Source organism: Cariama cristata, unplaced genomic scaffold (genome assembly GCF_000690535.1).
Source record: "Cariama cristata isolate BGI_N322 unplaced genomic scaffold, ASM69053v1 scaffold2339, whole genome shotgun sequence".
Lineage (NCBI taxonomy): Eukaryota > Metazoa > Chordata > Aves > Cariamiformes > Cariamidae > Cariama > Cariama cristata.
The window spans coordinates 55,487-68,819 of NW_009635039.1; the positions used below are offsets into that span (position 1 = coordinate 55,487).

General features: G+C 38.4%; 1 protein-coding gene across 1 annotated transcript in view; it reads left to right on the forward strand.

Moving 5' to 3' along the window:
• Positions 1–13,333, forward strand: part of ADCYAP1R1 (adenylate cyclase activating polypeptide 1 (pituitary) receptor type I) — a gene marked incomplete at its 5' end in the record, with an annotated part of 83,732 nt that overhangs the window by 40,873 nt on the left and 29,526 nt on the right. Inside the window, 7 exons of the mRNA XM_009707355.1 lie at positions 949–984; positions 1,628–1,669; positions 3,468–3,571; positions 4,132–4,229; positions 4,692–4,824; positions 7,013–7,166; positions 10,581–10,641. Of these exons, the coding sequence (XP_009705657.1) occupies positions 949–984; positions 1,628–1,669; positions 3,468–3,571; positions 4,132–4,229; positions 4,692–4,824; positions 7,013–7,166; positions 10,581–10,641 (628 nt within the window). The remainder of the gene's footprint in view (positions 1–948; positions 985–1,627; positions 1,670–3,467; positions 3,572–4,131; positions 4,230–4,691; positions 4,825–7,012; positions 7,167–10,580; positions 10,642–13,333) is intronic.

Here is a 13,333-nt window from a genome sequence, read left to right on the forward strand (position 1 = left end):
ATCAAGCTGTGTTTGGATTTTACTTTTAATAAAAACCCTCTTGTTCAATTTGGTGAATGGCTTTTCCAATCCCTACTTACGAATTGACCATATGTTCAGGGTTAAATAAGAACAACCTGAAGCCCTGTGGTTAGTCCAGGGGATACAGAACCAAGCTAATCTAAACATTTAACCTGCCATAGCAGTCGATGAAATGTTGGAAACATTTTTTCACTAGTCGATGGGCCACTGGCAGAGGTATTTGCAGCCAGCTTTGTCGGGTTCCTTTGGTGTTTCTGGCCGCACGATGCAGCAGCACCACTCGGTGGCTTAAGGCAGCTCCTCTTTATGCATCCTCCAACACCGAGCTTGAGCCAAAATCCACCGAGGATTCAGGAAAATCTGACTTCAGTGCAAGTCGGTTTAAGTACTTAGTAGGGCGGATAGGAGATTGATTTGAGATAATCCCAACATTTCATTTTGGAAGCACAAAAGAAAGGAAAAGGAAAAATTTTAATGCAAACCCAAACTTTTACAATTTCCCATTGTAATGTTTGTATTTTTAGCACACAAATCAGTATGGATTTCAGCACAGTATTTGGGAAATTTGGGGGACTTTCTTATTTCAAAACCTTTCCTCTCCTCTAAAAGAAAAAAAAAAAAAAAGACAGAAAGCAACCCTCAAAAAAGCTCCCTCATAACTTTTTCATACCTTTCCTAGAGTTTGATGAAACTCAATGATAACCTGAAATTTAACAACACAATGCAATAGACCATCTTCTGAAAACCACTTTCCAGCCATAAATATACAGTACTGATGTTGAAGAAAGGATTTAAACAAAATTTTCTTCCAGTTCTTCTCTGGGCTCTGCTACATCCATTGCTCTTATGGGAAGCAAACTATTATCAAAATCAAATTGCACACTATTATCAAGATTGAATTAATTATTTTTATTCTTCTAATTTCAGGTTGGGAAGTAGATAACTTGGGGCAAACCCATGCAGGTAAGAACCAGGTGTGCTGACTACGGTCTATGTACCTCTGTTCTCAAAAATTATATGTAGAGCACATGACAATATGAGATTATTGAAAAGTTGTTTGTGTATCAACCATCATGATAATGAATATATGTAGTTCATTGCCACACTCCGATAAAAAGTGAAAATAAAAATTGATAAATTTCTATAAATCAATGTGATCTAACCTAAAACCACAAAATTAAACTATCTTATTTATTAATTATTGCTTTTTGTCACTGATAGATAAAAATAATTTTTCATAAATTCTGTGAAAACTGACCATACTTAAATATCTATGGGTTATAAATATAAATTTCTAAAGATACAATAGTTGACTTTTATATTTTTACAATAACATTTGTCCTGGTTTGATTGTATGTTTTTTAGCTAAGTGCTCACTGCTTGCGGTAGCAATTTTCTAATCTTATAGGTTCAGCTTTGATTAAAACTCACAAGTAAAACTATGTTTACTTCCTGAGAAGACAGATAAAGTATTTATTGCTTTTGGGCCTGATCCAAACAGACAAAAATCAATTGGATCCTGTTCACTGATTTCTGCAGAGATCAGCTTGGGTCCTAATAGAAAACACAATCAAAACAATTTCATACCAAATTTCCACTTTTATAGGTGATTATGACCTGCTGGAAAGCACAGCCCAGTCTCCCCTAGGTAAGAAACAGAATGATGGAATGTTCTTCTTTTTATTTTATCTCTGTTAAAAAGGAAGCTCCAAGCTTTTTTTCCTGCCATTTAGGTATTATTTTCTAATCAATTCTAATTATGGTGACACATTTTCTGGTATGTTATTTTTAGCAGTATTATGAAAATTTATTCCTCCACTATTAAGCCTTGCAATCTAGTAAGTATGTTGTTATAAATTATATATACCTGTTTAGCAGTAATTACTAAATGATGCTAAAGAAAGTCAACACCATGATTCAGTGGTTATTTTCCACAGAAAACTAGAGATGAATGTGCAAGAATAATTTACCAAAATTTACCAAGTAATGCAATGTTTTTAAATGAATGCTGTGATTAAATAGATATATTCTGCTGCATGGATGGCAAACAAATTCTCTAAAAATAAGGTCACTTCTAGTGTTATGAGCTACTTGACTAAACCGCTCTAAGAATGCAAAGCAGCACAACCTTAATTTAAAAAAAAAAAAAAAAACAAAACCACAACAAACTTGGAAATTTCCTTCAATTTTGGTCAAGGTACAGCTCAAACTCCAAAAACTGTAATAGTTTGATAAATGGAAACTGTTCTTTTGTGCTGGAAAGGAATAAGTGCAGCCAGAGACCCAGCTCTAATTTTTCAACCAGGTCACTGAGCTCTGGCAAGAACAATGGTGCTTAAAAAAAGCACCACAGAGGCCATCCCACCTCAGGCAGACTCAGTAATAAAGTGAGTGTCAAGAGACACCTTCCTTTTCTACCCCAGCTCTTGCTCCCCAATACAATTTTAAGCCTTTTGACTGTGTCAGTGAAAGCCATTTAGGAGCTAGTCCTTGTATGAGATTAGCCAAACAATTAGGGTAAGAAGAGAGAAAAAGAGAATGAGTTTTTCTTTGAGCCAGTTTTGAGCCTCCTTGCAAACGCCTGCTTCAGAGTAAGATTATAAACAAGGACTGGAACAGGTAATAGAAGAATATGAGAAGCTCTGAGACAGTTTTGAAATTGTCAACTGAAGCCACACTGAGCATCCAGAGATGTAAATGGACATACTGCTATGAAGACAGAGACAGGGAAGAGATTCCCACTCCATCTTTATTTTGTTTTCCTACAGACCCTTCTCACAAAGTCACTCTCAGATGAGAATCTAGACTTGAAGATAAATGAGTAGGATACATGTTATCTGACATGTTATGGGAGAACAATCCAACTGCCTCACCATAGACATATAATGACTTGTTTAGACATCCTACAGTATCTTGCCTGGCTTCCAGCAGCCACTCCAAAAAATCATGTTAACCTTGTGTTTTCTTGCCCATCTCATGCATATGCCTCAGATACAGATCATCTTAAATAGCCTAAAGCGCCTATATTTAAGCACTGAACTTAACCTTTAGCCATCTGAAGTGTAGATGTCTACATCAAAGCTGTATTCCCTAGATGCCTTTCAGAGTCAAAGGACAGAAATGGACATTTAGTTGATTTCTGTTTTGGGTACACACTTGACAATGAGATCTTTGGTGACCTGGAGGCACTGACTATACTGATTAAATCTTTTTTGTTCTCTGGTGACCAGCTGTAGTAGTAGCCAACCATAGGTGCTACTGTAGAACTGGGTCATTAAAGATATCATTAAACTTTCAAGATGCCATTAAAGTCTTCTATGGATGGCCAGATAAATAGTATCCCCAGTAGTACCGTGGGGTTTTGTTTGGTCATGTATCAAGGGGAGGGAAGATATGTCCTGAAGGTTGCTTCAGCAAAGTCACATTCCCAACTGTACTTGGCATAGGGGACATCAGCAGAAATTGCACTGAAGATGGCTGGTCTGAACCTTTTCCTCATTATTATGATGCCTGCGGCTTTGATGAAAATGAAACAGAGTCCGACAACCAGGTGGGAATTAATCTTATAATTAAAAACATATGAAAGGGGGGAGCAGCAGGCTGCTTTTTGTCCAACCTCTGATCATGTTCTGATTTGACAGTGATTAGAATGAAACAATCAGATATTTATGGGCATAAAAATGTGAGAAGTGAAACTTAAATCCTTCCTAGCCCTGTACTGAATATTTCCGGAATATGAGTGTTTACTGTTGATACAGCTTGTAACTTCTAGAAGCATGGGTTAGCCCCCAATTCTTCCCCTATTGACTAAACAATCCCTTAGCCAACTACTTTTTTTTTCTACAGATACATGCACAGTGGTCAAAGAAATATAGACAGCCTTTGCTAGCTCACTAACAAATAAGCTTCACAGTATGCAGACCCAAAAGCATGCCAGACATAGAACCATGCTCTAATATACAGTGAGATCTCAGGGGAGCCAGGAGGAGAAAACAACCAGGCTGTTCAAGAAACAAATCCTGCCTATAGTTCCCCCACCTGCATATTGACAGGGTAAAGAAGATGTGACCGTAGAGGGATTGTTTAACCGTGTGTTGTTTGTCTCCCAAGGATTACTATTATCTATCTGTGAAGGCTCTGTACACGGTGGGATATAGCACTTCTCTTGTTTCCCTCACCACCGCCATGGTTATCCTGTGTCGTTTCAGGTGAGTCAAGACACGAGCAGTGAGCTGTTCAGTCACTGGAGGAAAGAAACTGGAGCTGCCCAAAAGAATGTTTAAGCTTTTGTCTCACCAGATGTAGAATAAGAGGGAGGCAACCCTTTAATAGAGTTGTTCCCCCAGCTTGGACACACTGCAGTAGCCATATTTTGGTAGACTGTAAATGCAACTACAGAAGCTGTGGGTCTACTTTACACAACTGCAGAAGCAGCATTGGACTGGGTCTATTTTATGCTACCTTGCATGCCTTTACAAAAAAATCTCCAAATTCTCCGCTTGGTCAGGTTTAGGGTCGGTACTATCCACACTCCTGGTTTTCAGATGTTGCAATTAGCACCAAGGTGCTCTGGACATGTATGCAGATAGGCCTAGGGTGCTATTTCCATGAAAGAAAAGTATTATTTTTTTTTTCTCTTATTTTCCTCTCTTTTGGTCTTTCCTCTCTAGGAAGCTTCACTGCACTCGAAATTTTATCCACATGAACCTCTTTGTTTCATTCATCCTACGTGCAATATCTGTATTCATTAAAGATGGGGTTCTTTATGCTGAACAGGATGGCAACCACTGTTTTATCTCAACGGTAAGTAATACCAAAGCCAAAGCCTTTTCCTTTATTTTTTTCAGCATGAGATAACAAAAAATAGTGAGGCAGGCAGCAGTCTGTTGAGTATCATAAGCTGAGAAGCTACTGAGAGAGAGGGTAATTACTGGTAAGCTTCCCTCCCGGTTCACTGCAAAACTGTGGATGTTATTATCTCATGATGTCATCAGTGTCCAGAGATCTGTCCTTCAGGACAAATCTACAGATTTTGGTTTCTGAGTATAGTCAGGTTGTTTCTCCCTTTCACAGATCTGCACAGTGATAGGTGGGATGAGAGCAGACACAAGCCATTTCCTTCATCTGAAGGTCTGTTTTTTCTCCAGAGCCTTATTTGTTCTGGATGTCAGACAGAGTCATGTGTAAACAGGGTGATCATTCAGACATAGAAAATATCCCTGATGGTCACACACTCAAAAAATCATCAGTATTAGCCACGTTGTTCATCTCTCAAGTGTGTGGTTTCATCGAAAGCAGTCTCTTTCACAGATGCACTCAGCTCTATATTACATGTAAATCCCAATTTCTTTCACATTTAAGGTTAGTATTTGATAAATCAGCTCACTGGGTGTAATTATGATGGAATTACAGTGAGTTCCCGAACTGAGATCTCCTTTATCCATCCAGTTATGAGCTAAATTCCCTATGAGCTAAACTTCCCCCACAAGGAAAGTGCAGCTGTATAGTTTCTTAGTCAGCCTTTTCTTTGTCATTGAAAGTATTTTTTGCTTTTAATTCTTCTCCGTGATAAAGCTGAAGCCATGTTAGATCTGTAGTTTATTCATACCACTGTTCTAATAGTGGCATCTACCTCTTTGTTTTGAAACACATGAAACATAAAACACATCAAAATCAGCCTCTAGTGACCAGATCTTCAGCCCTGGTAGAGCTTCCATGAAAAAAACTCAAGATCTGATAAACGCATTGATTGTAGATTTGGCCAAGACAATGGAGTGCAAGTGGGAATCAGTCAAAATTGTCAGCTTCCCACTGCCTCAGGCAGGATCTTCCAGTTTATACACTGATTCTGCTCTGATTTGTTGAAAAGTCCTACTTTTGTAGGACGAATGATGTCTCACTGGGTTGCAACACTGGAAAGACAAGTGTGTCCTACTCTCACAGAGTCAAGGTAGAGCTCGTTTTCCACCTAAGGTTTTTATCATAGAATCATAGAATCATTTAGGTTGGAAAAGACCTTTCAGACCATTGAGTCCAACCTTTAATCTAGCACTGCTAGCCCAACACTAAACCATGTCCCTAAGTACCACATCTACACATCTTTTAAATACCTCCAGGGATGGTGACTCCACCACTTCCCCGGGCAACCTGTTCCAATATTTGACAACCCTTTCAGTAAAGAAACTTTTCCTAACATTCAGTTTAAACCTCCCCTGGTGCAACTTGAGGCTGTTTCCTCTCATCCTATCACTTGTTACTTGGAGAAGAGACCGACCCCCACCTCGCTGCAACCTCCTTTCAGGTTGTTGTAGGGAGTGATCAGGTCTCCCCTCAGCCTCCTCTTCTCCAGGCTAAACAACCCCAGTTCCTTCTTTTTTTTTTTTTCTTTTTTTCTTTTGACTACTGTCTTTCCCCCAATAAATTAATAAAAGCCTCTATTGTTTTTACAGTAAATCACTCTGCTTTCTTTACACTTATGCGTACTTTCATTTTCTGTCCCTGAGCGTCAACACCTGCAAATGGCAAGAAAGTACAATTCTCAACTGCACACAAGAGGGTGCATCCATTCTGATCCTGCTCTCAGGGCTTTCCACAATCATCCTACCATTTCACATCCTTCTTTAGGCTTCTCAATACACGACTGGATTCTTTTCTTCTCTGCGCTTAATCCTTGGAAGGGGGCTTAAATCTAGCAATTAGTGTTCATTGACGATGTGAACTCCCACTAATGCAAAGCGTTCTCAAGCTCTCTGCAGATGCTTGTCAACCACCTCCCACTGGTAAAATTGGCTACCTGCCCTTTCAAGCTTTGCTCTCTAAGTGGCACCTCACATTCTTCTCATGTTTTTAATACTTCGTTATTAAAAGTGTATAATATTAGACCCAGCTCTGTTCCTTTCCACTAAGAGATTTGAAGGGGTTGAAACCATTTTCCCTATCTGTTAGGCAGAAACAACTTGGAAATAACTTTGTTTTTCTCAATTCTCTGCAGGTGGAATGCAAAGCAGTGATGGTGTTTTTTCACTACTGTGTCATGTCCAACTACTTCTGGCTTTTCATTGAAGGATTGTACCTTTTCACTTTATTGGTAGAAACCTTTTTCCCAGAGAGGAGATATTTCTACTGGTACACTATTATTGGCTGGGGTATGTGACATTTCTTGTCTAAAATGTGTCTCAATGTGCAAGACGACTCCACGAACAGTCTAATATTTCCACATAAAGTTTCAAAGTACATTTTCAGTCTTTGTGTAGAAGTACCAGTGCAGACTGAACTGAGTTGTGCCTTTTGGTCCGAATACAGTTGAACTGAAATCTGGAGGACACTGCATCTCTTGCAGAGACATAGTCCACAACTGAGAATTGCCTTCTGCAAGATATGATCTTAATGCCAAATTCTTCAGCTTAATCAAATCTGCAATGCTAAGTCTAGTCCATTTTCTAAGACTTCATTTGTGCCTTTCTTCCAGATAATAGCTAAATTGAAAATGTATCTAAAGGGTATCCACATATGCTCATCCTACCTGGATGCTAAATGGAAGCTTGCAATGGAAGAAATAAGATTTGTTTTGGAAAGGCCGGTTGTATGATCATAACCAGTGTAATTATTTTTCATTCTGGCCTTCTGGAGATAAATTGATTCCTGCAACATGTTAATTCAAACAATTCTTTGCTGACGTTTTTGTGGAGAAGTCAGATGGTGAATGTAGAACACATTCAGTTTAAACATACCCTTAAGATTACTCCTTACCATTGAGGTTAAGCTTAATTTTCATACTTAAACAAACATACTTCTGAAATAATCTGGAAATAATCCTGTATATTTGTGTGTAAAGTCTACATCCAAACCACTTGTTTTTAACTCTTCTCCTTCGAAAAAAAAATTCTCATGTAACCTGAACCTCCAAGTCATCCACAGTTGGGTTTTTTTTTGCCTCCTGAGGCAGCTGTATATACACAAAATTCTCATCTCCTGGCAAATACTCCCTACGATAGGAGCAAAGATATAGAGAAGAAAGAAGAGAACAAGTGATCAGAAATTACCTAAGGCATATAAAGGCCATTGGAAAAGGATGGCTATTGGAAAAGGCTATTGGAAAAGAAACTATTGGAAAAGGATGTTTGAAGTTCCCCTTGTACTATCCACAGATGTATAATCACATTATAGCTGAGACATAAGGCTGTTTACAAAGAGAATTTGGGGGTTATGTACATGTTAAAGTGACAGTTATAAAAGAAAACAATGTATAAATCTTTGCGGTTTGAACATAAATCGAAGGTTAGGTTCCTTTAACTAAGTTTGCACAAATTTAATATCTGAATGTGAGAATGTTGCAATACAGCATATTAACTGATTATTTTTTTTAAATCAGTCTCTGTAATGAAAGAACTACCCAGATGGATTCATTCTGTAATGCAACCTCAAAATATTTGGTCTTGAGTTGAATACCATAAATAATATCTTGCTATTCAGTTTATAGATAACACTTTGTATTCAAAGTAGTATCAATAATATCCATTAATAACACCAAGAGAATCTCCAAATGTAGACAGTTTTGTTTTGTTTTGTTTTTTAAACACAATATTTTCTCAACTCCTGCGTATTTCAACTGGAATAGCAGTTCCCCTGACCTGGTAGGAGCAATTGGCACTTTGCAAGAACAGAAAAACTTCCAGACTCTGGATGCCAGTCATGTAGGGCAAAAGCAGTCCCTCATCTCAGAGCTGATGAGGAGGGAGTTGCATTGAAGCAGCAAAAAGCAAGACCTCAGCATTTTGCAGCATCTGGGTGTTTATCTGTTTCTTAAAATGCGCTGAGCATTATCAGTGTCCTCCTTTGACTAATGAGAACTACATATGGCCGTGTTGATTCAGACAATTTTTTCCTCTTAAATATGCAATGTGCTGGTAAGTTCTCTGGATAGACTACTGTCTTCCTGAGATCTCTGCTAATGCCTGCTCCTTACACAAGATGAGACACAGCTCTCTTCTCAGCCTTTGGTGCTTGTCTGTTTTCTAATGTTACTCAGAAGTTGAAAAGAAGGTGATGAAGACACATATATCTTTTGATGTAAAGAAAAGTAATGTGAGTATATGTATATTCATATAGCAGATGGTTCAAAATTTCAAGCTGATCTGAAATGTGCTTTTTAAACTATATTATTTTAACAAATTTAGTCTAATTCTGCCTTCCTGTCCTTGTTTCTGAATTGGAACAGTATTTATGCTGTCAAAATTTATATAGTGCAAATCAGCACAAACGAGATAGCGTGAGACCCATGTCTGATATTTAAAGATTATTTTTATTATTGTGCATCTGTTAAGTGCACAAAGTTCTCAATATTTTCTAGATATTCTTACGTGAGAAAAGCAGGCTTCAATTTAAATTAAATGTGCATGATTTCTTCTCCCCAAAGCCTGTCATTTTATTTCTTTTTATCATTTTCCTTTCAAATATATCTGTGTCTGTTTTTTTAAAGGAAGAGGTCTTCATCAGTCATCTAGGTCTAACAGGGATATTTTTACTTCTGATAACGGGAATATGAGATTTGACAGAGATTCACTCAAGTGGATTCAGTCAATGACTAATTAATGTGACATCAACACAGCCTTGCAAAATGTATGAAACATAATTGTTCCTGTCAACTTATGACAGTCTCGTTCACTGCTGCAAGCTGGGGTTATCAACATCGCTGCTTTGTTTGCTTTATAGCACGTTGTCTTTCCAGTGGTGCCTGAATACACGTAGACAGTTTCCTAGTCAAAGATTTTATTTGCCATAAAATGCAGATCCAACTAACCCAGAGCTGTCCTGCAAGACTGTATTATTTTATAAAAATATTTCCACTGAAAAGCCACACTTTTAGTTTTTTCAGAAAGGAAAATAAATCCAGGTTTCTCAGTGGACTCTTATTGTTTTGATTTAATTTATATTTTACATGCATTTTTTAAAGAGTAAATATATGTTTGAAATAGCAATTAAATTATTGCTTCCAATATTCTCTTTTGGGGGTTTGGTTTTTCTTTTCATGAAAAAAAATGAAATATTCCTGTGAGTAAAGGAAAACTATCCTCTACTGATTTGTTGTTTACACAATAACAGGGAAAATGCAATATATGCAAATTATTTACAACAAAACCACATAAGAATACAAAGAATGCAATAATACCGTTACAGCTCATTATCTACCACGCTGCAATTATTGCATAATTACAGTAGCTCTAGACACGGAAGCTGATGTCACTGCTTTTATTTCATACAGACTATGTATTACTGTTCATGCAATGAGATTCAATATAACAACTTTGAGCAAAAATGACCTGAAACAGCATCATTCTTTCCTGTTATCAGTTTTGCTTCTGCAATCCCACCAAGAATAACCCATCCTCTGACTGCGATGGATGTTTCTAGAGCTCTGAATTAATGTAATGAATTGCATTGCTTCGTGCACGAGTGCTATTAGGAAATAAAGCCTCAGTGGAGAGGTTGCAAAAAGTGTTCATTGCTGAGTACTAAATGTGTCTAGACTGCTAATGATATCACCATCTTATCTTCTGCAGGTACCCCAACAATTTGTGTCACTGTCTGGGCAGTGCTGAGACTTCACTTTGATGATACTGGGTAGGTATTGCTGTGTGGGAAATCATTTCACGTGCATTCAGCACGGTGGCAAGGATGAAACAGAAATACAGTGATCTGAGAACATGACTAATTGGTCCTTCCATTTCTGACGTTGATTTGTGTATGCAAGTAGTCTAGGTCCAGTGTCCAACCTAGAGTACTTTCCTGTTCATCTGCATAAGTAGCCATCGTTTGGTGTTTATGCCACTATTGCACTGGTGAATTCATAAAAGAAGACGTAGGCATCTACCCTGTAAACATGCAGCTGACCCAGTGGTCCTCCATTTCCTGCCTAGTTAAGTTAGGGGAGTCCAGGATATGGTTTATCTCATCTTAAAAGAACTTTCAGGTGAATCATACCTGTGATTATCTACTCCTCTCCAACTAATTATGAAGGAAGACGAAGGTGATGAGCTCAGATGTAGAAATTACTGCAGATATCTCTGATGCGATGAGTAAAATCTATACGAGGTGTTGCTGAGCTTTGATTTACAAAGGCAATTAGGACTTTAGCTTCCCCTTGAAGAGTTTTTTCTGCAAATCTATTTGGGGAGATGAGTACGGGTGAGACAGAGCTCCTCTTCCTCTCTTCTGTGTGAAAAAAAAAATGAGGAAATGGAATAATTTCGGAAAGAATTCAAGAGGGTAGATTTCACCCAAAAGGTCTCTTTCAGTAGGGAAAAATCCTGCAAGCATCCTGTAGTCTTTTCTAGAGGCCCAGAAGGAAGGGCTGCTTCCAGAGATGGTCCTGCACGTCTCGGTAGACAGCAGATTGACTGGTCTGATAGAGCAGCAGACATAGCTGGTAGGAATGGACACGTACGTACACACTGAAGATACAAACTTAGCAATGTTTTTTTTGTGACAGCCATGATTGAAATTGGTGAAATATTAGAAAAATGCTGGGAATGAGGGAGACTGAATAAAATTTCAAAAACCCAGTAGTGGTTCTTTGAAAACCTTGATCTGAGTGAAAAGCATCCTTATGTAACCAAATTCCATTTTTGAGAGATTTAGACTTATGTTTTAATTTTGCTTTATATGACATATACCTGACTCCAAAATTTGCACAAGACTGACTGTTCTGTCAGATTTTCTTCATCCTTGCTCTTTCATGGGCTTTTTGGAAAGTGCATAAAGCCCTTCCTCCACTGGGGATGCCAGTGCTTTGACCCAATGTTCTATTATGACATTAAGACAAATTAAATCATTTATTTACGTGCAAAACAAAACAGAACCCCCTGTTGTGTCATTATTATGAATACATCACTGGTCTAAATGCATTAATTTCTCTTAGGAGTCCAAACAGTCCTTGTATTTTATGGGTAGGGGGAATGTCTTGCAGAATGAGAAAGAAGAAATAAACCAAAAAAACCTTTCTTTTCTTTTAGCTAGAGAAACTACTTAGCATGCAACACATTTAGACAGATTCTAGCTGAGCGTCTCAATGGTTACTTTTAAAATCATCAAGCATTGTTCTGGGGGTGGGGGAAAAGCCAGCATGAGCCTGGAAACATTGCAGAAATTACTGAACTGGGAAACCACAGTCACAAAGGCAGGGACTAAAATACAGAGTCTGAGTCTGAATCTCCTTCTGCTTGTTCCTTATAAAACTGGCAGAGCTCCCTTGACTTCAGCTCCTGATTCATATCACTGTAAGTGACAGGGTTGTGGAGATAAATGCAACTGTCTGTTTATCCAGAGCTGTGCTACTGAATTAAATGGAGTTGTTCCAGATGTACACCAGAGATGTAACAGAGATCAGACTTTGGCCTTTTCAAATGGAAATCACATCTCTCCCCCAGCCTACTGGCTCCCTTCCCTTCATCCATCCTGAAAAAAGAGTCCTGTGTGTCTGATTTCCTCTGTAGCAATGCATTTGAAACTAATTAGGGAGCCTGTTTATGTAGTACAACTTGTTGGCTGATATTACAGACTGTTCTGTTGTGCATTGTGTTTTTTTTCTTCTGGTCATGTTCATCTGAGGAGAAGATGGTGTTTCTTCCACCACATTACATCCAATAGACATCACAGGGACTGGACCAAAAAAGTCCCTGAAAAAACCTTTGTGTGGGTTTGATCTGATTCATTGTTGACATCTACGAGGTAGACTTTGGCAACTGAGCTTGCTGAGGACACATCCTGTAAAAGCAGAAGAATAGGTCTAAGAAGAATAGACATTTGTAGGGAATGATGTATCACTCCAGAGTACAATTTTAAAATGCATCAAAGAATCATAGAATCATTATGGCTGGAAGAGACCTTAAAGATCATCAAGTCCAACCACATACCCGATGCCACTATGCCCGCTAAACCCACTAAACCATGTCTTGAAGCGCCATGTCTAAACATTTGTTGAACACTTCCAGGGATGGTGACTCCACCACCTCCCTGGGGAGCCCATTCCAATGCCTAACAACTCTTACAGTGAAGAAGTTCTTCCTAACATCCAACCTTCAGTGTGGAAAACAAGAAACCCAAACAACAACCTCCAAGCATCTGTTTGTCGCAACCAGAACCTGGGTTAACAAATTGGGCTGTAGATGTCTTCAATATAGATGACTGGATCTAGAGCAGGTAGATTCTGTCCCCTGTAATTTCTCATTTCTATACAGGTAAATTGCATCAATGCCTGTTTGTACAGCCAGATCAGCATTAGAAACTGCCCAGATTCTTTGCCTAGCATCGGCCA